The 26063-nt window shown below is 56.4% G+C and overlaps 1 protein-coding gene across 1 annotated transcript in view; it reads left to right on the top strand.

The window, feature by feature from the left end:
- Nucleotides 1–25800, top strand: part of Ahrr (aryl hydrocarbon receptor repressor) — an 81073-nt gene extending 55273 nt beyond the window's left edge. Inside the window, exons 4-10 of the mRNA XM_027943920.2 lie at nucleotides 12082–12171; nucleotides 17465–17591; nucleotides 18723–18859; nucleotides 20203–20402; nucleotides 23469–23530; nucleotides 23770–23911; nucleotides 24644–25800. Coding sequence (XP_027799721.2) covers nucleotides 12082–12171; nucleotides 17465–17591; nucleotides 18723–18859; nucleotides 20203–20402; nucleotides 23469–23530; nucleotides 23770–23911; nucleotides 24644–25631 — 1746 coding nt within the window. The 3' untranslated portion in view covers nucleotides 25632–25800. The remainder of the gene's footprint in view (nucleotides 1–12081; nucleotides 12172–17464; nucleotides 17592–18722; nucleotides 18860–20202; nucleotides 20403–23468; nucleotides 23531–23769; nucleotides 23912–24643) is intronic.
- Nucleotides 25801–26063: the final 263 nt, after the last annotated feature.

The following is a 26063-nucleotide window of genomic DNA, read 5'->3' as shown; positions in this document are numbered from 1 at the left end:
GCTGTCTTTATTTTAAAATTTGAGTCAGGACCTCATTAAGCTGCCCAGACTGGCCTGGAACTTGTCCTCCTCCTGCCTCAGCCTCCCTCGTGGCTGGGATTACAGATGTGTGCCGGGTCTTCCTGAGATTTATTCTCTAGGAGATGACGTTGGCCTTTGGTATGGCCTCAGAGTTCAGCCCAGAGCTCCCGTCCTGAGGACGTGTGGGTGGATGTGGGTCCTGTGCTGGCCCTCACAGGTGTCCCTGCTGTGGTGAGCCAGACAGGTTGCTTCATGTGCTGGGCCCACATGTTTTAAGGGACTTGGAGCCCCTGAGGTCCCTGCCCCAGCCTTTGAAGGAGGCAGCCTTCTGCCAAGGTCGGTGAAGCCTGCCTGGTGTCCCTGTCCAGCATCTCTGACCCCCAGTGCCTGTGCTGCAGCCAGCCACTCATCTGAAGGAGAGACAGAAGCAGGTGAGTTGGGCTGGGCCTGACAGCCAAACAGCAGCTCCCTGTGGCCCCACCTGCCTGGGCTCGCAGCCGCAGCACACCTCTGGGTCTGTTTCTCAGGCTGCGCCTGCTTCATGGAAGTGGTTCAAGGCCAAGTTGACTGTTTGTGGGGTCTGTAAACAGCCAGGCATTCCCCTCCCCAGTGAGAATGCTGCTCACACGCACGCGAGCCCCATGTGGCGCCCCGCGAGTGATCTGGCTCCAGGAGGCCGCGCCAGCTGCCAGCCGCCTGCCGGTGCCGCCCGCTCGCGTGACTGGCCGGCCTGTTGCTGCTCGGTCGCCTTGGCAACAGCTCTCAGGGGAGGACAGGCTCCCAACTTCCCCTCTGCCAAGGAGGAGCACGCAGGGGGCTGTTTAGAATTGTTCCTTTTTCCCTCTTCTTTCCCTTTGCGTGACCTTGACAAAAATAATCTTTGAAGTACTTGCTATTTTTCTGCCTGGGGCTGGAAGAAATCAGGATATTCCAAGAGTTTGCCAAAGGAAGTCCAGATGCTTGAAGCTCTGGCCTCTCTGCCTGCAGTGGCCCTGGCCAGTGGGCCTTGCTGTTGCCCACCTTCCCAAGCGTCAGGTGCAGCGTGCCGTGGCTTTTGGTAATTGAGCAGAGACCTGACTTTTCCCCTTAGAAATAATGCAACCTTTGGGCCTAATCCTTTTTCCACTTGGAAAAGTTACCTCATTTTCCATGTGCCATGTTTGAAAAAAAACCAAAACACTCTTGCAGGATTAAAAAGAGAGAGGGAAAGAAAACAAACACTCACAAGGCATATTTGGGAGATGGCTCCACATGTGTACAACTACTTGGCGTGACAATTTTGGACCAGAAAGTCAGTCTGATATTGAATCCATATGATTCCACAAACAGCATTTTATGGTCTTTAAAAAAAAATTCTGCCTTGTGAGTTAAAATTAAGATTGTTTTTTCTTGTGACTAATCTCATAAAGTCTTTTTTAAGAAGACATTTTATATACTCAAGCCTTGAAAGTCTCTTTGGTCTTTGAACTATTATTAGTAGGATAGCGTCAGTGCGTGCAGTGGCGGCACTGGTGGAGCTGGCAGGCACAGCCCAGGGACAGCGTGGGCTCTCATGCCTCCTGGGGGGCGCCCTGCTGAGGACCACACCTGCCTGGCTGAGCCAGGCCTCCGTGGTGGTACTGGACCCTGCGACTGCCCTTGTAGCTAACTCCACCCCTAGCTCCTGGGCTCACACATGAGCAGATGGCAGAGTAACAGGTGGTCACTGGAAGTGACCCCTGGCTTCCTGCCTGCCTCGGGGCACCCCAGCACCCCATCTCTGCCTGAGTCCCCCAAGCAGGGGCTGCCAGGGCCCAAAGGTGGGCACCAGATGGCCACCTGTACCGCCAGCCTCAGCAGTCTAGGTCTCCCTGTTCTGGGACATGGCCTCAGGCTCCTGACTGAAGCCAGCCACTGCAGGGATGGTGGCCCATCCAGTGAGACTGGTGGGGCCAGTGCTGGGCTGGGCTTCCCAGGTGGTCCTACCTTGCTCCTGTCATGCTTGGAGGGGGTAGTAGCAGACTGTCCTTCCTGCTGTGGCCCTGCAGCCCACACCACTGTCTGCAATAGCCCTGTCCATCCTGTGTCAGCCTTCCAAGTCACTAGGGTCACAGTCAGGCCACTGTGCCGGCCACAGTTCCAAGAGCAGCAGGAGCTGTCCACACTCCTGAGCCTTCCCTCATCCCATGGGTGCTGCAAGGACCTGTGAACCCTCACCCTTGCATCTTCTCGAAGCTGTCCTGGCTGCCTGCACACCTGTTCCCACCAGCATTACTCACCAGGCCAGTCAAGGGAGCCACCAGTGTCCATGAGAGAGGAAAAGAAGAGCAGGACAGATGGACAGGATCACCTCCCACACAGAAGAGGAAAGGGCCAACCCAGGAGGAGACGTGTGTGAACCATCCTCTGATGCCGGCCGCAGTCAGATACAGGACCCGACTGCAACCAGAAGGCAGCCTGAGCAGAAGTGTGCAAAGCCAGGTGTGCAGTGGTCGCACCTGTGATCCCAGCGGCTGGGGAGGCTGAGGCCGAGGTTCACAAGTTCAGACCAGCCTCAGTAACTTACAAGGCCCTGAGCAACTCAGCAAGACCCTGTGTCAAATCAAAAGGGCTGAGGATGTGGTGTGGTGGTTAAGCGCCCCTGGGTTCGAGACCCAGAACCAAACACAAAGTGCAAAAGACTGGAAGACATTTCTCAAAAGAAAACACAAAGGTCCAATAGGCACATGAAAATATGCTCAGCCTTCCTAATCTTCAGGGTCAGCAATCAGAACCACAGTTAGGCAGCACTCCCCAGGAAGAACCACAGCGGCCAGAACACTGTGGGTGAGGACGTTGGTGGGCATGTGAGGAAGGTATGGAAAGCTCAGATATTAAACAGAACTAGTGCAGGATCCGTCTGCATCCCCAAGCCCACTGCAGCACTGCTCACAACAGGTGCGGCATGCAGACGACCAGATGCGTGTCACCTGGTGAGTGGGTGAGGGACATGTGCTATGTTCTTTGTGTGCACAAAGATTCAAATATTATTCAGCATTAAAATGTAGTAAGTCTAGGCCTTTGCAGTAGCACAGAGGGAGCAGAGGGACTGTCTGCTCTGAAGCCAACATGATCTCACTCATGTGGAAGCTGCAGAAGTGGCACTCAGGACGGAAGGAAGGACGTGACACACACTGCGACACGGATGGCCTAGAAGACGCCGTGCCGTGGGCAGCAGGCCGATCACAGAAGGACGAGGGCTGCGCCCTTCCACTTACAGGAGGTCAGATGCACAGAGAAGGCTGCATGGAGATCCCGGGGGGCTGGCTGGGGAGGTGCTCACAGGTGCAGGCCACAAGGGTGACGCAGTGAAGCTATGCACTCAGAAGTGGTCACAACGGTGGGCCTCACATCCATGTATTTTGTCACATCTCTGAAGAGTTGGAAACAAACTCTGTCTTGACCAGTGGCACAAGGGACACAGCAGTCTGGCTTCAGTGGGTTGCAGCCTCAACACAAGTGCTAACACTAAAGGTGCTTTCGGAGAACCTTCCGGAAACATTTCTCTGAGCTGTAGGAGGACTGGCTGGGGTTTTGAGGTTAAGTGACTCTGGAGTGACCCAGAGGTGGTGAGAGACCCTCTACACCTGCTGTCTGCAGGTGGGCTCCGGCCACTGGCACTCTCCAATAAGCCCCTGACCACAGGAGACAGACCTGAGGAGAGGTCTCTCACGCCCTCTTTGTGCAGCCCCAGCCCCAGGAGGAAGAGCTGTGTCCTTCTGCAGGTCAGTGGTGAGGCAGGCTTGGCCTCCCGTTTGGTGACATCAGCAGATCCCAAATGTTCCAGGTCCCCAAGGAGGACTGAGCCTCGTGGGGGAGAGTGGGCCATGCTGAGGGTTAGGGTTAGGGTTAGCGCACCCTCCATGCTCTCCTCGCCAGCCCGGCGCAACGCACAAGGCTGTCTGCATTAATTCCTTACAAACTTCCAGGGGGTGACCAGGGCTGCAACAGCCCCCCAGGCGAGAAGGCAGCAGGCCGGTGGCAAGGCACGGCCCCCTGAGGGTTTCCCGGGGTCTGGTCTTGCAGTGCCCACGCCTGAGACGCCTGCTCCCCGGTGCTGCCGCGGGTTTGTCCCTGCTTCTCTCCCTTCAGCTCCGGGAATGTCCGGCTGCGTGGGAACCAGGACCTTTCCTGGTTGAGAACAACACTGCAGGGGGACCAGGCAGAGGTTCCGGCTCACGCACTGGTGTCTGTCACCAAGGGGCTCCCTGCGTCTGGCCTAACGAGGCAGGAAATCCACGGCAGAGCTAATTGGGGTGAATCAGGGAGAACTGCAGAGACAGGCAGAGGGAGGAAGGAGCCCTCTGCAGTGTGGCCCAGCCCTGCTTGGCGCCCCCGAGAGGTCCTGGCACTGCAGGGCCTCCACCCAGAGGGGTCCCCATTCCTGCCATCGCCCACTGCTCTTCCTGCTGGACAGTGCCAGGGCGCGGCCCAGCGGCTCCCTTCAGGAAGTGGATTTCTGCGCTGGTTCTGCCTCATGACCAGACTGCCCCGTGTGGGAGCTGGGGACCTTCTAAGTAGGGTGTACCCTGAACAGTCGTCACAGCGCTGGAAGGGAGAACGGGAAGTCTCAGGATCAGGGGAGGCTGGGATCTGGGCAGCTGGTGTTTAGAGGCAGGCTCTGGGAAACCTTTCAGAAACAGCAAATACCCCAGCTGTGTGAGCCCCCCAGCATGGAGCGGGGAGACCACCAGCCATGGGAGCCAGACTGAGACCTCTGAAACCACAACTCTTCCCCCTCTAAGCCGATTTTCTCAGGTACTTTGTCCCAGCTGTGAGCAGCTGACTGGCCACGGATATTGCCGTGTGTTCCCAGGTTCACCAGGGAAGACGGTGCTGACTGACCTCCCGTGCCCCTGGGGAATCTTCCATTTGTTCAGATACAATTGGTGACTCTGGAGATGCTCTGAAGTTCTCTTCATGTGGGTTTTGCACACTTTGTGTCAGGTTTATTTGCACGTCGTTAGCTTCCTCGGTGTCTCTGTAAGTGGGTTTCGTCTGCTGTTGCGTCCCCTGGTTTGGCCAGTTTTCTAGTACGCAGAGGTCATTGGTAAGGTGGGCTCATTCCTCACGGTCCCTTCATTGGCTGTTTCCTCATCGACTTGCCAGGGCTCCGGGCTGCTCTGAAGCAGAGAGGAGCTTTGCTCTCTCCCATTTCCTAGGCCCCAGTCAGTCGCTCACATCTGCTCCTCTGATGAGCTTCGTATTGCGGGACCGGGCAGCACCTCTTCTTTAAGGGCCCGATGGAAAGTCCTTTGGGCTTTGTGGGTGTACTGTGTGTCTCGACCACCCAGCTTGGCCACGGCAGTGCAGCTACAGGCACAAGTTGAGAGCTGGTGTGGCGTGTCCCAGTGACGGTCATGTGTGGACAGTTTGCCCACCGCTGGAGTGGGCAGCAGGGACACTTTGCCTCATTTCTTGATCTTACTGGAGATGCCTTGAATGTTTCTCTGTCAAAAAAGTCGCTATCTCAGGAGTAAAACACACACACATATGTTACGACCGCATCAACGATTCCTGTTCTTTCAGTGTCTTTCTTTTATCAAGAGTGAGTGTTGGACTCTGTGGAAGACTTTTTCACGTCTATGGAGAACAGTGAAGATACTTCTTAGGTCAATAATGTGGTATATTGTATTAATAGATTCCCAAGGTTACCGACCTTGCATTCCTGGAACAATTTCCCTTGTCATTGATATATTGTTTTATTCATGTGAAATCAGTTGAAGTCTGTTGGTATTTTGTTTAGCACATTTATGTCCATGTTCAAAGGTGGTGTTGGTCAATAATTTTCCATATCCAAGTGAAGTACCAGTGCCATACTTAAAGGGGTTGGAAGTTTCCCTTCGCTTTCTATGCTCCGAGACAGTTTATGGGGCATTGATGTTATCTGATCTTTGAAAATTTGATAGAATTCCGTGTAAAAACCATCTGGTGCATTTGGGTGGGGTAGTTAGTTCCTTGATAACTTTCTCTATTTCTTCTGCTGATATTGATCTTGTAAGCTTGTACTCTAATAGGGTCAATATTGTTAATTATATTTTATTAGGAAAATACATACTTAATTTGGGTTCTCAAATTATTTGTATAGAGAACTTTCTTCCACTTTTATTCAGTCCGCCCGCCTGCCCCAGGGAACCACTTTCTGCTACTTCTCGCTGTCCATTCATGTGGCCTGTTCTTGGACTTCCTACAAACAGACTGTGCACATGCCTCTGGGTCCGCTTCCTTGACTTGACATGATGATTCTGAGATTCATCTGTGCTCATGCACCATCACTAGTGTTTTAAATCTGCTTCTTACTGTGTAATAATATTCCAGGATAGGACTCTTCCTACAGTGGGTGGTCACCGGGTTGTTTCCAGCTTCCGATTTTGATGGACATGGCTGCCATGAAGAGCCTTTATCAGGTTTTCTGTGAACCCCCCCGGTCTCTTGGGTCAGCACTGGGTGTGGATCCTCGTGGACATGACCAGTGTGCATGTTTCATGTGTGGGGCACGGTGTGGTGATCTGATGTGTTCGTGCAGTGGTGATGATAAGTCAGGGTGATCAGCACTCCATTCTTTAAACATCTTCCCCATGTTTGGTGTTGGGAACATGTGAACTCCTCATCCAGAGCTGTATAGACCAGAGCTTTTGCTTTGTGGACAACTGTCACCCTACTACGTGGCTGTGTTTGGTGCCTGCACCCCTCAGCTCCCCCCACCCAGTGACCTCTGCTCCGTCCCCCACCTCTAGGAAACCAGCTTTCTTAGCTTCCATCGCCTGGCAGTGTTCACTCTGAGACCTCCGCCAGCTCCACCCTGTTGCTGCAGATGGCAGGATCTCCTTATTCTTTGTGGCTGACTAGGGGTTCCGGGTGCACACGATCCAGGTTTCTTCGCCCATCTCTCTGCCGATGGACACGAGCGTGGTGCCCGGCCTTGGCAGCTTCATTTTCCCAGGACGAACCTGGCCTGGGCCTGGTGACCTCCAGCTGCTCTGTGGGCACGGTGGGTGGCATTCCCTCCAGCGGGGCGCGAGGGCCCCCCCGTGCATCGTCTCCAGCACTGCTGCCACTTATCTTTTTGATGAAGACCATCACCCAGGGGCAGGTGGTCGCTCATCTGTGAGTCTGACTGGCCCGGCCTGCGGTTGCTATGCCCGGTGTTTCTGGGTGCGGTTAGCATTTGCGTGTCTTCCTGGCAGGAGTGTCTCTGCGGGCCAGCTGCCCTTTCCATTGGGCACTTGCCACTGTGTTCTGATGCGGTGCCTCTGCTGAGGGTGGCCTGCAGGCCCCTCCCGAGGTCTCCTCTGCCCCGACGTCTCCACGCCGAGCTCATCTTCTTGGTCCGCCAGGCACCCATTTTTGCTTTTGTTGCCTGTGCTTTTGGGATCTCACCCCAAAGTCTCCCCCTATGCCAGTGTCTTAAAGTGCCTCCCAAAAACCAAGGAAGGAGAATGAACATTTAAAAACAAAACAAAACAAAATATGGGGGCATAGTCATGTGACCAAGTGCTACTAAGTCATTTTAAAATTTTAATAAAAGAGAAATAAGTTATTTATAAAAAATACCAGAGTGGAATTTCCGGGCACCTAGTGATGTAGGACCACTTTTATGAGGAACTGAGAACAGTTTCCCAAGCAGCCACGTCCCACCGTGATGCTCCGTGACCTCCAGCGGTCCTGCTGCCAGCCGCTCTCACAGAACTGTCCCGGTGTGTGAAACGGTGTCCTCACGGAGTTTAAGTCTGCACTCCCCAGTGACTGACGGTACAGAGCATGTTTCATTTCTTTTCCTTTGGAAAAGTATCTGTTTAAGTGTTTTGTCCATTTTTCCAAAATTGGGTTGTGCATCTCTTATGGTTGATTTGTAGAGGCTCTTTGTATATGCTGGATAGAGACCTTCATCAGTGTGCTCTAGGTGGTCTTCTCCAGTCAGGGCCTCCTGTACTGTCCAGATCCACCTGCCTCAAGCTCACGGCGGTGCTCCCTGTGTCCTCTGGGAGCTCCATGGCTCTACTGTGTATCTTGAATTAATGTTGGTGCGTGCAGAGAGACAGGACTTGGGCTCATTTTTCCTGCACAATGGACCATCGTCCCAGCCGTGACCATCTGCTGCTCTATCCCTGTTGGATGGAGCCTCATGCCATGACTGAAGGTCGGTCTTGCCCTCACCCCAGGGCAGTGTTTCCTGGGGACTATGGCTGGCCCTGGTGCCTGTCCTCTAAGTTCTGCTACTCTGCTTTTCCTCAAGAAGAGCTCCTGGGTCCCTTGGGGGTCCACCCGCTTTAGAATCAGCTTGTTATTCCCACAGGAGCCAGTGCACTGTGCTCTGGTCGGGTCGCACTGCGTCTGCAGAGGTGCGTCTCTCCGCTGGGGACACGGGTGTCCCTTGGCCTCTGAGGCCTCTCGGCAGCGTCCACAGCTTCCCATGAAGGCCTCACATGCTGTCTTTTAGGCCTGCTCCCAGGTGGTTGTGCTTTCTGATTTGGGCCTACCGTTCTCTCTGTGGGAAGCTATTGATTACAAATTCAGTGTTTTCAATAGATACTAGGCAGAGCCGGGCTGTGGCTCAGCAGTGGGCCTTTTCTGGGTTCCAGTGCAGTACTGCTAATGAATGCATGAATGAGCAAGAGGAAGAGGAAGTTCCTTATTACCCTTTTACTTTTTGAAGGAGCTGTGAATTCCTGGTGTGGTCTGTATTTTTCTTGAGGATTCTTCTTGAGAGTTTATTAATAAACATAGTAAAGAACAAACCCTCCTGCCGCAGTCCGGCTGCAGCAAAATAACCGGGGGGTGACGAGCAACTTGTGTACGTTGATACAGCAGGAGTGGGAGCCGTTTATTGCAGGACAGGAGCGGTATATATACATTCCACACAGCTTATCTAATTAGCATAAACTCGATACAGCAGTCAACCAATCAGGAATCTCCACACTTAATGGCTCGCTGGCGTTACTTCACAAACCACTCCCTCTGGCAGAATGCCAGGTGCCATCCTGACTGTTTACAGACCCTAACACCCTCCCTTGCTGGTGATCTCTGCCGGCTCGAGCCTTTCCACTGGCTCTTCGCTCCTAGTTCTGCTCATTCCTCCTCCGCGGGTGGAGCAGTTGTTCTTCTCCTGACGGATCTTGAGGGCCCTGCGTTCTCCCCTGGGGCACCTGGGCCTGACTCCTTGGTCCTTGATCCGACCTCTGCCTGTGGGTTGGATGTCTGCCGTGCTCTGCTCTGCTGCTGACCAAGGCTGGCTCCCTGCATCTTGTCCTCCCTCATCTTCCATGGTGAGTGGGGACTTGGGTGTAGGTGCAGCCCTTATCTGCCACCTATGGGTCTTCAATACCAACATTTCACAAACTCTTGGAAATGGATATGTAAAATCCCAGCAGAAAAATCAGCACATGACCCACACAGGCAAGTCGCCGTGCAAGAGAAGCATGTCCCCGTGAATTTGGATCATCTCTTCAGTAATCCAAGAAAGGAAACCGTGGTGGGAAATTAAGTCTTCACTTAGCAGATTAGCAAAGTTCAAAATAAAATGGGGAAAAACATCTAATGTGTTCAGGAACTAAGGGGTTTGAACTATGGAAAAAATAATTAAGGGAAATGAGTCAATGTTCTGCCAGTTGCAGAGACTTCTCAGATGCTGCAGGCTCTGACTGTCTGGGTCTCACAGGAACAACTGAGCCATCTATGAACAGTGCTGTCCAGGGGGCCAAAGCCCTCGCACCAGCTGTTGCACTGCCCAAGTGGACTCATGACCAGTCCAAACTCACAAGGGTCTTCCACTTAGCATGGTCGTGCTCACTAGGGCTCCCTGGGCATGCTGATGGACAGATGAGAGAGAAAGAGAGATGTTGTCAGGATGATGGACAGATGGAGAGGTAGATACATGATGATACGTGGTAGGTAATACATGACCGAGACGATGGATAGACAGATAGATGATACATAAATATGATTATACTGATGGATGATAGAGGTGATCGATAGATGGATAGACACATGGTCAATAAATGATTATCATAATAGATGAAAGATGTTATCATGAAAGATAAATAGGTGGGATAGATAAGTAGGTGATAGAGATTCATCCAATGAATGGATGATAGGTAATAAGTAGAGATGAATGATAGGTAATTGATAGATGATAAGAGAGATGACAGATAAATAGATCATATATGATAATAGAGATGAAGGATTGCCGCAGTCTGGCTGGGCACAAATCATGAGCCACTGAAGCAGGAACAAACTTTATTTCTGAACTGCAGGAAAACACTTCACACAGCTCCCGGGGAATCCTCCCGAACACCACGCGGCTCGTCCAGGAACCCCCAGCCGGAAATATCTCTCCCGGAAATCCCTCCTCCTGCACTTCCCCAACCAATGGGAACTCTCGGGGAATCCCCGCGAGAACTCAAAAGTAGCGGCAGAGGCGGATAGTAATGCCTCGCCTGTCAATCAATACTGTTGGCAAAATGCCAGGGGCCATACAGACTCGGCCGTGGCTCTCAGCAAAGGATGAATAGATAGTAGATGATAATAGAGACGATGGATGGATAGATAATAGGTAAATGTGATGGACAGATGATAGGCGATAATAGAGATGATGGATGGACACGTGATATACATTAGGTAGATGTGATGGATGGATGACAGTAGAGATGATGGATGGATACGTGATAGGACACAGGTAGAAGTGATGGATGGATGACAGTAGAGATGATGGATGGATATGTGATAGGACACAGGTAGAAGTGATGGATGGATGACAGTAGAGATGATGGATGGACACGTGATAGGATACAGGTAGAAGTGATAGCTAGATGATTGATGATGATACATGGACGACAGAGACAGGCTGGCATGATGGATGGGAGGATGGGTGGCAGTCACCATGGATGGGTGATGGATAGGCACACAGGTGGGTAGGTAGGTAGGTGACAGATAGATGGTCTCTAGAACACTCACTGGTCATTGTTAGGGGCTCTGGTATCTTGTGCATCCTCACTGGCTGTGGCTCTGGGAAGCCACCACAGGACAGAGTGTAGGACTTGCTTTGTGAGTAAAGGTAGGCTGTGAAGTCCAGCACAGCACAGTGATGTGCCTTAAACCCGCACCCCCCCCCCCCGTTGGGGGCCAGGGTTATAGCTCAGCGGTAGAGCACTTGGCTCGCACTTGTGAGGTACTGGTTCGTCCTCAGCACAGAAAATAAAGAAAGAAAGAAAGAAAGATATTGTGTCCATTAAAAAAGATCTTTTAAAAAAAGAAAAACCCACGATTGTGAGCATACCTAACAGTCATAAGGAGTGCTGTACATAATAAGCATGGGTGAATTTTAAAGTCATGCTTGATGGTGGTGTTCTGGGGAAACGGTGGCTATGAGGAGGATAAACACCTGCACACGCTGACATCGCACACATCAATGTGGTGTGGAAGTGCACTGCGTCACCAGCGTCTCCCCCGGGGCCAAGCCAGATGAAGGTGAGGAGACCCAGTCCCTCTGGGAACATGGGCCCTGTCCTGCATGAGTGGCCTGGGAGAGAGCAAGGGTGGGGCCTCTCATGACCCCCTTGCTTGACACCACACTGAGGGGAAAGTGCTGACCAGTGTTACTGCACAGAACGCTCCTGCAGGAGAACGCAAGGGCGCGTCCACGCAGGGGTCACCAGCAATGCAGGCTGCCTGTCAGGAAGACAAGGAAGAGCCCAGGAGGTTTCAGCAGATACAGGAAACACTTGATGGAGCTCCGTGTCTGTTGAAAGCTTAGAGACCCCAGGAACTTCCTTAAGAGTGGGCAGCAGCGGGGAGGCCGGCAGAGGGCAGCGGCATGCCCTGTTCTGCCTGGGTCTGTGGTTTGTATCGCCAAGAGCACGTTGGCTCCCAGCAGAGAAAGGAGAAGTGACTCTTGGCCTCTGCTGGGGACCTGGCAGGACGCACTAAGGTCAAAGGGTGCTCCTGGAGGCGTGGGTTTGAAGGCGCAGCAGAGGGAGGGTGGAGACTCACGCAGGAGTCTTTCTCCCTCTGAGGTGGCCGACTGGGCGCTCTTGTCTTTTCCAGTCTCTCAATGGCTTTGCCCTGGTTGTGAGTGCCGATGGGATGATCTTCTACGCCTCGCCCACCATTGTGGACTACCTGGGCTTCCACCAGGTACGTGAAGCCAGCCGCGGCGCCTGCTAGGTGCTGGGCTGTCACCTTTGCCCTGCACAGCGTAGGAAACAGCAGAGACCAGCCTTCACAGGCCGAGCCTTGGCAGGTGGGTCCCACACGCTTTGCCTAGGGGGTGTTTCTCCCCCTCAGTCTGCAGGAGGCTCCAGATGCTCAGCAGCCATTGTCTACTGCCGTGGCTCCTCCTGGATCTCCTCACCAGCCTGGGTTGGGGTTTCCAGACCTGGACAGAGAGCTGGGCTGGGCTGAGGGGCCTGGAACACTAGTTTGGAGGGTGACATCCCAGGAAAGGGTACCACACAGAAGGCCCCCTCTGAGGCCCAGAAAGGACAGGGAGCTTTTGTTGTTGTTGTTTGGAGTCTGGAGGGAAATAAAAGTCCGATGGGAACTCAAAAGGTCAAGCAGAGAATCCACGTTTCCCCCATGGACTTGCTGGGTACTCAGAAGCATATCTGGGGCCCTTTAGTGCGTTGAGCAGGCCACCCCACAGAGACGTCCCCTCTGGAGAGAAGGGACACAGTTCTGGAGCAGGAAAAGCCATGGACGGAGGGGAAGAACCTGGGACACAGACACCCCTGCAGCTGGGGAATCAGCAGTCGGAAGGAGTCAAGGGCTGAGGAGACAGCTCTGAGTAGGAGACCGCAGTGACCCCCCAGGAGCAGCAGCCATGTGAAGACAGCCCCCGGGCCGCAGAGGGAGCTCACAGATACCCCACCCAGCTGAGAGGCCCTGGCCCAGGTTGGCGGAGGGCACTAAGGGTCAAGGGCTGGCCAGAAGCAGGCCTGTTTGCAGGGGGGCTGCCCTGGAGGAGGCCCCTGGTGGCTGGGCTGCCCAGCTGAGCCTGTGGGGCAGGACGGCTGGCTCCTGCCTCTGCCAGCATGGAGGGACGTGAGGGGTGGCGACAGTGTGTGGAGTGATCAAGACCAGCACCTCTGTCAGGCAGAAAACCAGGCCTGCACAGAGCCAGGATCCGAGCGTGGGGGTCCCCAACACGTTAAAACTCAAGTCTGCCTGGGGCTCCTGAGGCCAGCATGTCTTTTACCTAATTTCCAAGAAAAACCTAATTTCAAATGGTTTCCCAGAACCGAAATAGCTATAGCAGTTCCTTGCCCCCACCTCTGAATTCACCTTCCTGCCGCCTGAGTCCAAGGCCAGGCTCCCTGCAAACCACAGGGATCTGGTGACCACCAGGCCTTGTCCCGTTGTATTCCTTTCCTGTTCTAAGCCCCGGGGAAGCTGTGTGGAGGACAGGCACACTCACTTACACCCTGGGGCACCTCTCTCCCAGGACACAACCACGCGTGTTGGTCGCCCCTCTGGACACACCCATCACTAGACCTGGGGCAGTCCTACAGCCCTGTGTAGGACCCGACGGGGGGACTATGTGCTGGACCTGCGGGCTTCACAGCAGCTGGGGGGACACAGCACAGGGGAGGCCGGCTGTGCAGCTCAACAGTCACCTGTCTGCTCCGAGCTTCATTTCCTGTTCATGGACTGGGCAGTGTCCACCTCTGCCTGCTCCTAGGAGCCATGAGGGGCCCTGGGCCCTGGCAAAGGCCCTCGCACCTCAGGGGGAGGGGCCAGCCTTTCTGTCTGCTCTTGCTGGCCTGGGGTGCCTTGGACCTGCCCTGTACTGTCCCCAGGGTCTGCTGCTGGGAGTTTTCCATCTTCTGGTGATGCACCAGATCTCCAGGGACTAAAGTGGCAGCAGAGTCCCTCATCCCTCAGGTGACACCAACCCCTGAGCAGTCTGAGGGTGTCTGCCACTCAGGCTCAGATCCTCAGATGTCACTCTCACAGTGGGAAGCAGAGAAGTGTCTGTCAGGCGGTCAGCTGTGACTTGATGCCTCCCTCACTGTGGGGTCCCAGTGCTCTTCACAGCACAGAGCTTGAGGACATGGACAGGTGGGGACATAGCCCTGGATATGGGCCCTTTGGGTGCCTGTGCAGGGTCTGAGTTGGCGCTGGGCCCCTGCCTGCCTTCTTCATGCTCAGAGGGACCTCACCTCTTTCCCAGGGCCTTCCCCCAGCAGTCCTTGAGCTCCACAGCACCCAGGAGCCGACTCCCAGGAGTGTCTCACATAGGATCTGGCTCTGGAGACAAAGGGAGGTGCAGGAGGGTGGCATTGATTCCCAGTTGGAACCTGATCTTGGGATTATTGTTCCCTTGGAGCTTCATTATCCGCGCCCCCCGCCCCAGTGTTAGAGGTGGAAAACAGCTTTCCTTTATTTTAAAGAAATTGTTCCCAAATGCCATGAAACCAGGCTTTGCAAAATTGTCATGAGATGCCACACCAGCTTGTGCTCTTGAAAACATCTCATGCAGAGCACTTTGCCAGAAGCCAGGACCCGTTCCTTCTGTGGCAGCCCGAATGCTCTGTCCCTTGTGTCTCGTGCCCAGCCTGTGACGAGCAGGGGGGGTTTAGATTCCTGACACTCAGGAAGCTGCCAACCCCTCCTGGTCACTGTGGCAGCTGTCCCCAAGTGAGCCATCACAGATAATACCAGCTCGGTGACCCCTGCAGCTACTACTCTGCAGCCAGGGTCATGCTTATACAGAGAGGTGGAAAGGACAGACTGCAGGAAGGAGTCATGTGTCCGAGCTAGGAGCTGGTTTCACGGCGCTAGCTTAGAGCTGGAGGCTGGCTGCCCTGGACGGCAGCACCCATGCTGCACTGCTGAGCAGTGGTGTCCTTCTCTCACTCCTTGAATTTATTCTCTGGACACTGCCTTGTGGACCTGCTCGGGAGGTCAGGTGGGACATGGGCAGTCAGATGTGCCCAGCTAGTTGTGAAAACAGAGCTCTGTCTGTGCCCTGTCTGCAGGCTTGCCTTAGCTGGCTGTGCTGGGCCTCTCCCGGGTCTGTCTGTCCCCAAGTGGTTAACTGCAGACCCCACACACCCCTTTTCTTATGAGAGAGACTGGGGTGGCCTGAGAGTGTTGGGGATAAGCACCCTCCAGTGGTTCTGTGAAGCTCAGTGTCACCCACACACCGTGGGAGAGTCTAGTGTGAGTCATGGGCCCACTTTTCACCTGCCTGCATCACGCCTGCCTGCTGCTGGGGGTCAGCACCCCACTTCCTCCAATACGAACTAGAGGGAAAACACCATGACAACAGGATTTGAAACGCCACCTTCCAAGGAACAACCCATCAACAATACACAGTAGTTCCTCCATTCAGAAGGTATAAAGCATTAGGCCAATCAGGTACCACAAGAGCTATACCATATTTATGGGTTGGAGACATGACATAGCTATTAAGATGTCATTTTTGTGCAAACCAAGTTGCAGAATTGATGAAATTATAACAAAAACTTGACAACTTTTTGGTAGGCATTGACACACTAATTCTAAAATTTCCATGGAAATGCAGAGGTTAAGAATATCCAAAGTATCCAGAAGAAGGAGGAGAAGGGAGAAGGAGAGGATGACTGTTGGGGACTTGTACTCCTGGGGACACAGCTTCACAGGCTATAGGCCACGTGGATTGCACTAGGTCACACAGACCCACAAGCAGCAGTATTCTGAGGCAGAGGGCCTGGGCTGGTGGTGAACGCTTAGTGCTGCTGTTGGCAGGAGGAAAGGGCTCTCTGTTCAGGAGAGATGCAGTGCCAGCCAGACCCGATGGAAGGAAGAGGGATCTCATCTCCTCCTTCACACCACATGCAGACCATGGAGGCACACATTCCCGGAAGGCACACAGCAGGGCAGAGTTAGGAGATCTGTGAGGAAAGATCTCTTAAGCAAGACCAAAAGGCAGGAGTCGGACTGTGCATTCCCTGCAGAGTTGAGTCAGCCAGGGGCACGCAGCCCAGGCCCAGGAGGAAGAGGCAGATTGGATGGTGACCACGAGAAGGACAGTCTGGCAGCACACACCTGCATGTGTCCATGCCTCCACATGCAGCACACGGCACGCATACATCTGAAGACCAGTAAGTACATGCAAAGACCCTCAGTCTGGATGACACACGAGTTGCCGCAAACAGGAGGCCCGTCCACCTTGGTGGCTGTACTGGGACAGACTGAGCTCCAGGTGTCACTGAGGGGGTGTGTTCTGGAACCTGCTCACCTCTACCATGGAACCTCCTCTCCCCGGGACACCATGGCCACCTGTGGCTGTCCCCATGGACCTGTGGCATCCTTTGCGCTGGCCAGTGTGAAGCAGCCAAGCGTTTACTGCAGGAGAACAGCCCAGCTGGAGTGTGGTCACACAGCCTGAAAGTGAGAACCTGCCACCACGCCTGAGCCAGCCTCGGTGCTGCTGTGGGCAGGACTGACCACGAGGACGTAGCTCCCCACTGCTGAGCCTTGGAAGATGGCAGAGCTCCTGAGGTGGGGCCCAGACCACGACTGGGATAGAGGGGCCTTGAAAGGCCAGACCCTGTCCCCTCACCTGGCAATGTCCCCTCACCTGGCCCCATCCACTCACCTGGCCCTGTCCACTCGCCAGGCTCTGTCCCCTCACCTGGCCCTGGCCCTGGCCCCATACTTGGCCTTGGACCCTCACCTGGCCCTGGACTCTCACATGGCCCTGTCCCCTCACCTGGACCTGTCTCCTCACCTGAGTCTGGCCCCTCACCTGACCCTGTCCACTCACCTGTCCCTGGCCCCTCACCTGGACCTGTCCCCTCAGCTGGCCCTCTTCACTTAACTGGCCCTGGTCCCTCACTTGGCCCTGGACCCTCAGCTGGTGGTCACACGGGAGTTCTCTGCCGGCCCAGAGCTGCCTGTACCATATGGCCCACCAGCCTGCACACTGCTCATTCACAGAGCTCCTGAAGAAGCACAGAGCCACCAGCTCTTCAGGGAGGCCTCCGGGGGCCACTTCCACCATGAGGAGTCTCTGCCCATGGCCCCAGGCTACCCTCCCCAGAGCCCTGACTTGGACAACACTGATCAAGGACAGCGGCACATCTGGGCTTCTCTCTGCCCCTTCTCTGCGAAACCCTGTAGCCTGTGGGCGATTGAATCTACCTCTCAGTCATGGCCACAGTCACAGCCAGGCACCCTTGCCACCCACCCCTCCAAGTCAGGGCCACAGGTCTTAGCACAGAGTTGCTGGACCCCTGGGAGAGACGGCGGAGCTCACCCACTCTGCGTGAGTTTATTAGTTACATTCATAACAGGGAGCTCCTTCCAGGGGACCTTCTCTTCATAAATGTGGCTTGCTTTTACAGGTGGTCGTAGGGGTTTTTCAGTTTAACAACTGGAATAAGAGTCCCTGGAGTAAGTGCCAGTTCAGCTTAAGGCCGACATGACTTTTTCCATGTTTCAGACGGATGTGATGCACCAAAACATTTATGACTACATCCATGTAGAGGACCGCCAGGACTTCTGCCGGCAGCTGCACTGGGCCATGGACCCCCCCCAGGGGCTCGGCCAGCCCCCGCGCCCAGACACAGGTGGGTAGGCAGCTCGGTGCACTGTGCACACAGCTGACACCTCTTTTTCCTCTGCCACCATGTGGGACTCCACACTGGATCCTGCCTTCCCCAGAGACCTCCCCACCCAGCAATCCTACAGTGGGCTTGTCACATGGCACCGTGAGTGGCTCCCGAGGGTGTTTGTGCCCTGGCTGCTCTGCTGTGCTCTGTAGCCAGGCCTAGGACACCCTTTGTGGTTGGCCCTCCACCCCTATGACAAGAACTGGAGGTGACCAATTTATAAAGAAGGAAGGTTTCTTTAGCTCAGATTTGGTGCTTCATCATGGTTGTGGGATCACTGCTTTCAGACCTAGGGGGGCAGCACATCGTGGTGGGGGCTGCTGGAGGAGCAAAACTGCTAACCTCCTGGCCGTGATGTGAAGAGGGAGAGGGAGGCTGGTGTCCCACTGCCCTTCAAGGACACGACCCAGCGACTGACACCAAGGCCCCGGCTCTTAGAGCTACGTCACCTTGCAGTGGTACCACGAGCTGGGGTCTGAGCATGTGTTCCTGGGACCCTTGGGCCACAGACTGCAGGCACCCTGCGGGCTGGAGACCCAGTCCTTACCGCCTCTTGGAGTTGCGTAGTCTCTTGCCTCACAAACTCCCTCAGGCTCCTGTCTGCCAGGAAGTTTCTTGGCCCAGTTTACAAGATCTGAAAAAGCCTCCGGAAATGTTGGCTCTTTAGGGCTGGTGCTCCTTACCTACTGGGAACAGGTGATGGTGGACTTGGAGGGGACAGGGCAGGGGTCCTGGGGTGGGTGGCATCTCCCTGGGATCCCTTTCACTGCATCTTTCACACACACACACTGATAATTCCAGGAAAGGTCTCCAGCTCAGCCTCATGCAGCAGCATGATTCAGCTTGCAGAGTTGGATGAAAAGACCAACCTCAGGCTTCTAGAGTAGTGAGGGTTTACAGATATGGTAAAGGCAGGGGACCGTGAAGGTAGACCCCCGTTGCCGCGGTCTCTCCAGGACTGCAGGGAGTCAGGGCCACGTGGAGGGCTGGATGGCTCCCACACAGTGTGAAAGCCCGTCTTGGGCACATGTGGCTCTCTCTTGGCCAACGTCTCCCAGCCTCACCACCACTCCCCGGGCTGTCCTGCAGGAGATGACAGTGTGCTGCGGAGGCTGCTCAGGGCCCAGGAAGGAGGCTCTGGCTCTCCCACCGAGTACTCAGCCTTCCTGACCCGGTGCTTCGTCTGCCGCGTGCGCTGCCTGCTGGATAGCACCTCTGGCTTTCTGGTGAGTGGGTGGGACCTGAGCGGGACCTGACCTGCAGCCTGCTCTGGCTCCCTGACACCTGGGTCCATCCTGCCCTGGTGTCGAGGGGACCCAGCCTCCTTGGACAGAGAGGATGAGCCCTGGTTGGGTCTCCAGAGGCTCCGCGTGTCCCCTTGACACCACCAGGTGTGAAGGACTGGCGAGGGGGGCAAGTGGGACACACTGCAGGTCACAGGCAAAGCCCTTGGAAATGGAGGTCACTTTGTGTTTGAGGGGAATGGTGCCTTACCTAAAGCCGTTCCTGACACAGCCTAGCCTTCAGCAGAGTCTGCTGGGACCCCAGTAGTCCTGCCCAAGCCTCTGGTTGCCGCCTCTTCCTTCACAGACTTGCTCTTGGGGTTTCCACTTCTTGACCCATTGTGTCCTCTTCCAGCTCCTCACTGAAAGGGAGGCGTCCTTCTCCTGGGAGTAGCTGAGCAAGGGTCCTCCAGCCCACGCCCACCCCGCAGGCCCCCCAGCGCTGGCCTCTGTAGAGCCTGCACCTGGGTCCCTGCACCTGCCAACTCCCTTGGTTCATGCTGTGCTGAGAGCCATAGGGCCCTGCCCTCCTCCCAGGCAGCCACCAATCAGCACCTGCAGGTCTCTCACCCGAGCCCTGGCTGCACAGGACCTTGGGGCTCAACTTCCAGGCCTGTGCCAGGACCCATGACCATGGACTCCTGTGACCACTGCATGTCACACCCTAATAGGACCGAGGGCTGGGGGTCCCACCTCCCTGGGCTCTGGGGTGTCCTGTCTCCCTGGACTGTGGGCTCTGGGGAATCCTATCTCCCCATTCCTCACCTGGACATTTGGCTCTGGGGGTCTCTTCTCCCTGACTTTGAGCTCTAGGGGTTCCCCTCTCCCCATCTGGACTGTGGGCTCTGGGGATCTCTTCTCCTCTACTGGACCCTGGACTCTGGTATGGTCCTGATAATTTAGAAATGGAACATTTAAGCTGAAATAGCCCTCAGAGAACCACCACAATTGCTACTGGGCAGGCAGCTGGTGGCTTAGGCTCTCATCGATGGCAGCCTAAGCAAATGCACTGGTGCCACGTGTGTGCATGCACACAGCCATGAGCGCTCACACAAGAACACCCTCGTCCCTGCAAGGCTACACCAGTCACAGAGCGACCAAGGTCACCCTGAAGGCCTGGGTGGGGCTGGTCTGCAGGAGGCAGACCTGCATGTGGGCGGGGCCCAAGGCTCCAGAGCCCAGCGTCCTCCACACCCTCCCAAGCCATGCTTCAGCTGTCCTCACACGCTGAGCCGGCTTCCTTCTGCGGCTGTGAACGCCCCTTTCCTCCTGCTTTCACATGCCAGATGATGCAGTTTCAAGGGAAACTAAAATTCTTGCTGGGACAGAAGAAGAAGGCACCATCAGGAAGCATCCTGCCCCCGCGGCTCTCCCTGTTCTGCACCGTGGCACCTGTCCTCCTGCCAGCCTTGGCAGAGGTGAAGATGAAGGGTGCGTTTCTGAGGGCCAAGCACAGGGTGGACACCATGGCCACAGTGGACCCCAGGTGAGCAGGAGTCATTGCAGCACAAAGCACCTGCGCATGTAGCGTGCCTGGTATCTTCTTTGTTCATTTCTGTCCAGGAGTATGTCACCATGTAGGTGACAACCATTAGGAAAAACTGTTTCAAACCCTCACCTGCAGACACTAGCTTCCAACCCTGCCCATCCTGATTGACCCACGCTGGCCTGCCACAGAACCACTCAACACGAGGACGGTGCCTTGGCCTGCTGCCTCTGGGCCTTCTTCCTCGCACGCCTCGCGTCAGTGGCCATCCAGGGTCAGTGGCTGTGCTGGTGCAGGGCCCTGGTCCATCGAGCCTGCTCCTGCCAGGCTTTCTGAGCTGCTCAGAAGTGGAAAACACCCAGGGCTAGGTCTTCTGGGGCATACTGTCTGCTGTGTCTTAGAATGGGCCCACCTGTGTTTCCTGGGAGCAACTTAAAATGCTGTGCACAAGAATGGGTTTTCCCATTCACCTTTCCCCCGAGCGTGGGAGATGACTCCTTGGAATCCCACGTGGGGGCTCTGTGTTGGAAGGTCCCCAGTCCCCAGCCCCTCCTCCAGCCTCAGTGAGCTGCAGAATACTCCCAGAGCACACCCAGAGCCAGGGCCACAGAGCATCACCACAGCCAGTGTGGCTTGGAGAAAATGGTGCCAGAGGCGGGGAGGCTCTCCAGCACGGTCTCCGATAGGCACCCCAGTTCTAGCCAAACCACCTGGCCTCCCCCTCGCAGGAGCTGTCCAGCTGCAGGGTGCTCAGGGAACAAGGGCCCTGGCATCTCCTCCTAGAGGCCTTGTCCCTCCTCAGGGCAGTCGGGCCTGTGGACAGCACTCCTGGGCCTCCTCAGAGCTGTCCTCCTTGCCCCTCTTGTTGGATGGGCCTCACAGAACTGGGCTGGCCCCCCTGCAGGTCCTCAGGTGAAGGCCAGAGACCTGGTCTCTGTCACGAGTCAACCTCTGCTGTGCTCAGCCCTGGCCCTCGGCCTGTCCCTTCAGCCTGCAGCTGCTCTCAGAAGTCACTTGTGGTTTCTGTCTGGGGTTCTCCACTTCGAAGGGCAGCAAGGGCCAGCAGGAAGGAGACTTTAGCAGGCCTCTGACTTGGCACACTGATGGGGTGGGTGTGAGCCTGCTGCAGCTCCCAGGAGCCATCAGCTAGGGCTCTGCTCACACACGACAAGCCTGCGGTTCTGGAGAAACTGCCCACTCCTCCCTGGCATTGCCGGAAATCCTGCCCCATCGTTCTGCCCTTCACCCTCTAGCTGCAAGTCCTCCGGCTTCCCCTTGGACAGGAGCAGTGTGCTGAGCTGTTCACAGGGACCCCGCGATGCAGACTGGGTGGCACTGCTCCTCAGACCTGCCGGCGGAGCTGTTCTTCCTCATCTGGCCGTGGGCCTACCTGTGTTCCTCAGCTCTCCTGACATTCATCTAGATGGGCCCAAGAGCCTACGAGGGCTCAGGCCTGGGACTCCACAACACCAGCACCTGCCTGCCCAGCAACTCAGACGACTGTCCTCAGTCCTCGTGCACGGAAATGGGACTCAGCTTGGTCAGGGTTGGCCCACTGAACCCCACAAAGTTGTGGGTGCCTCATCGCGGGCCCTGTCCAGATGCCAAGGCTGGAGGCCAGGGCCCAAGGTCTGTCCTTCTGCAGGGCCTCACTCACCTCCAGTCCCTCGAGGCTCTCAGTGAGGAGATCTGGTGGCATCAGTGTTTCCCCCCGCACCTGGGTCCCATGTTCCTCCTCCTCATTCTGTCGTGTGCAGGGCGGATGAGGGGTGGCTTCCAGGACATGCTCCAGCCTGGGCACACCAGGTCCCCTTTTGTTCTGCCTGTCTGACAGGCCTGTGCCCATCCTCACTGCTAAGGATGAGAGATGGAAGCCCCTAGGGAGGGCCACCCCACGGTGGGGAAGGTGCGAAGACTGTGATGAGGCCAGGCCAGAACCCGGCTCTGCACAGGCGGACGGGGGGGGGGGGGGGGGCAGCCTGGTTCCTGGGGCCCCCTCTGAGGAGCCCCAGCTGCATGCACCACGTTCTCCTGCTCCCTGAGTTGAGCTGGGCCTGACGCCGGGTCTCAGGATGAGCTTTCTCTCTCCTGTTTTCAGCCCTGAAATAGCCCAGGACTCAGCATAGGCGCCTCTGGATCTGACCTGCAGAGCAGCACCCCTGCCCCTTGGAGCCCAAACAGAGGGTGCAGGTGTGGGGTCCCTGTGTCAGCAGCAGCCCTGTGGTACACGATCAGGCAAGGGGAGGCACCTCGGGGGACCCCACACTCACGGCCCTGTTGAAACCCAGGAGGGTGAGGGACGGCCACCGGAGAACACAAACCCACCAGTCTTCCCCTCGAAGGCTACTCTGGGGCAGACAGGCCTGCAGCCAGATGACACATGTTGTCCCCCGTAGCCTTTCCTGACAGGTTTGGTGACAGGCTGTTGGCCCTCTCCACACTTGGAGCCACTGTGCGATTCTCTTCCTCACTAATATTCATTTCTGATAGAGTGGACACTTGCTGCACTTTGTGACCATAGACTCACAGTGATGAAAATGTGCTTCCCAGGAAGTGCACGCTCCCCTCAGAAACCCTGCCCCTCTGGCCTCAGCTCCCCACAGGAAGGGAGACTCAGCCAGGTCTGGGCCGGAAGCCCTCCGGTATCTTCTCACTAGAAGCTCCAGGCTCTCACCTCCTCCTCTAAAAAGAAAACAGACTATTAGGAGGAGATTGTGGCTGTCACCACACACCTCCCCCAGAGCCGCGGCCGGTGGTCTCAATCTGCTCATACTGACTCTTAGAGAACTTTGTCCCTGGAGTCCACTGTTCTCCCTGTGGCCTTCCAAGAAGACGTCCGAGCCCTAAATCAAACGCATTGTGTGGGCATATCTACCTCCAGAGCAAATTCCTTGTCCTGGCTCAAAAAATGACGTGTCTCAGATTGTCTGGAATCTGTCCCTGATGAAGAAACTGGCAGTTGGTGGGAGTCAGCGAGTGGGAGCTCTGGCCCCCCCCTCGGGTGACAGTGCCACCGTGTGCCTGCCCCATCTGCACACTCATGCCGCTCGGCTCTTGTCTCCACAGGGCCCAGGCCACCACAGCTCTGTGTGGACCAGACCCACGTGCAAAGCCCAGCTTCACTGCAGGTACTTCTGGAAGTCCTCTGACGCCCTTCCCGCCTGGGCGAGACACGGCGAGTCCCCTGGAGCGCTGGCTCCCTCACCCTGGGGATCTGTGGGAATGCCACTTCTGAGGGTGGTGGGTGGCACGCAGGGACAGTTGCCCTGTTGCTCCCGTCCTCCGGCTCAGGACCTGGGGGCCACATTGCACCTAGACCAGGGCCCTCCAGGAGCCCAGTGACAGGCTTTCCCTCTGACCCCCGCAGGAAGCAGCACTGGTGAAACCTGCGCTCCCCTGTTCAGGGCACAGATGGACACTGGCCACTGGACCCGGGCTCCCAGCAGGGCCCTGTGCCTGTGCCTCAGGGGTGGCCCTGAACTCATCCTGGACCCCACCGGGGCTGCAGGGTAAGTGGTGCAGGCCACCCCACCCCGCCCCTGTCACCATGGAGGCCAAAGAGAGAGGTGTGGAGAGGAGCCAACGGTGGCCTTGACGGCTGGGAGAGGACCCACTAGGCCTGGCCATGGGTGCTGTCCACACAGCTCTCAGCCTGGACAGTGTCCACATGCAGGGACAGTAGGGAGGAGTGGGCTTTGCTTGGAAACCCTCTGCATTCCCCATCCCGTCCACACCACCCGGCTGCCCCTACCTGCCACTCTGCCCTGACCAGTGGGTCTGCCTTCCCAGACTGACCACCATGTGTCACCCTCAGCCAGTCTCCTGTGATGCAGGTGTGGTCCCTGTCACACCTGGCCTGGCCACAGAGGCGGCTTTTCAGTCTGACAGCCTTCCCACCATGGCAGACCTGACCGGCGGCTGCTGCTGGACTGGCACATGTCCCAGAGAAGTGCCTCCTGCGGCACAGGGTGGGAAGCAGGCCGGGCCTGGCACCAGCCTGCCCCCCTTGAGCCTTCCTGGACTTGGGGCTGCGGGAGCTGAGGTGAAGGACAGGAGGGGGCAGGCCTGCGGGCTGCTGGGTGGCTGTCAGGGACCACATGGCCTGAGGCCTGGCCTGCAGCTGCCCCTGCACACTGAGCTGGGGTTTAACAGTACAGATTCACTTCAGCACCCTTCCAAAGAGGTCGACCCCAGGGGAGGCCCATCAGCTGTCCATAGCCCCACACTGTCTTGCTCTGCAGCAACGGGGAAGACGCAGAGCAGGAGAGAGTGCTGAGCGGCTGTGCTGCAGGGAGAGGCCGGCGGGAGACACAGGCACACAACTGCAGCTGGGAGACGCCAGCACCCATGAGGCACCCCAGCTGGACGGCAGACAAGCGAGACAAGCCGAAGCCACAGCCCACCAGGATCGAGCGGCCATCCATGTGCGGCGTGTCCCACGTCTCCTGCATGCCTTACCCAGAAGCCCAGGGCGCGCTCGGTACCAGTGGCGCAACCACCTTCAGAAGTTCACCCCTCTCGCCCCTGCCAGGCTCTCCCCACAGTGCCTACTGCAGCAGGCCAAGCAGACCCCTACGGGACCTCCAGCAGGAACAGGGGCATCCTCCCTGCCACACCCTGCAGAGCGGTCTGGAGAAGAGGCTCCCTGTGCCCGGAGCACAGTGCTTCCCAGCTGGGGGCTACTCTACTGAGGATGCCACGTTGCCTGGCCTGCTGGTGTCCCCAGAGGCCCCACGCAGTCCAGCACTGTTGCTTGAAGTGCCAATCAAGATGGAAAATGACTCTGGGTCTGAGGACGCAGTGGACATCTGCACCCCCAGCCAGGTGTGGCTGGGGGCCAGCAACATGGCCAAGAGACAGCTGGTCACTTTTCCTACCAGGATGCACCTGAAGACAGAGTTGGACTGCAGGCACCAGGTCCACACCCCGCACCTCGTGCATGGTGTGGTAGGGGCTCACCCCCACAGCCAGGCCACCACTGAAGCCAGCCGGGAACTTGTTCCCTTCTTCCCTTCACACTGCGCCTGCCTGGAGCCAGAGCCTCCCCTCCACCTCTGCACACCCAGCTGCCCCGAGCACCAGCACCTGGCTCGGGGCTGTGACTGCAGAGCTCCCAGGGCTGCTGCTGTGGTCAAGCGCGAGCCCCTGGACTCACCCCCATGGGCTGCTCCCAGCCAGGGAGCCGTGCCCAGGTTGTTTCCCAAAAGCACCTCAGCCTTCCTGCCCTAACTGGCTCTCCAGCAGGCCAGTCGGTCCACACTCAGTCCACCCTGGCTGCCTCCCCCAGGTGGGGTGTGACTGGAGCCAGTTCAAGTGATGCTCTGGACAGTGCTGCCCCATGCACCTCCAGCCCAGGGTGGTGCCTGTGCTGCAGGGCCTTCTGGAGTTTGTGAAGTATCCCAGGAAATCATACATGCAAGCTTGAGTCTCTTCAAGCAGGATGGTGTTTCTCTTTGAGAAGTCAAAATGTGTAAGGGAATGGCCAACATCCCTTGCCCCCAAGGCCACCATCAGAAGCTTCCAGTGATGTCTCATGGCCTCCTGAGCTCCCACCCCTGCACCTCCTGTCTGTGTGGACATCTGAGGCACACAGACTCCCTGTGCAGCAGGCCTCACTGGGGGAGGCTGAGCCCAGCCATGGGCAGGATCTGGAGGTTGTGG

The sequence above is a fragment of the Marmota flaviventris genome, chromosome 5 (genome assembly GCF_047511675.1).
Source record: "Marmota flaviventris isolate mMarFla1 chromosome 5, mMarFla1.hap1, whole genome shotgun sequence".
In the NCBI taxonomy this organism is placed as follows: domain Eukaryota; kingdom Metazoa; phylum Chordata; class Mammalia; order Rodentia; family Sciuridae; genus Marmota; species Marmota flaviventris.
Note: the sequence above shows the minus strand (reverse complement) of the source record. Positions and strands in the feature narration are given on the sequence as shown.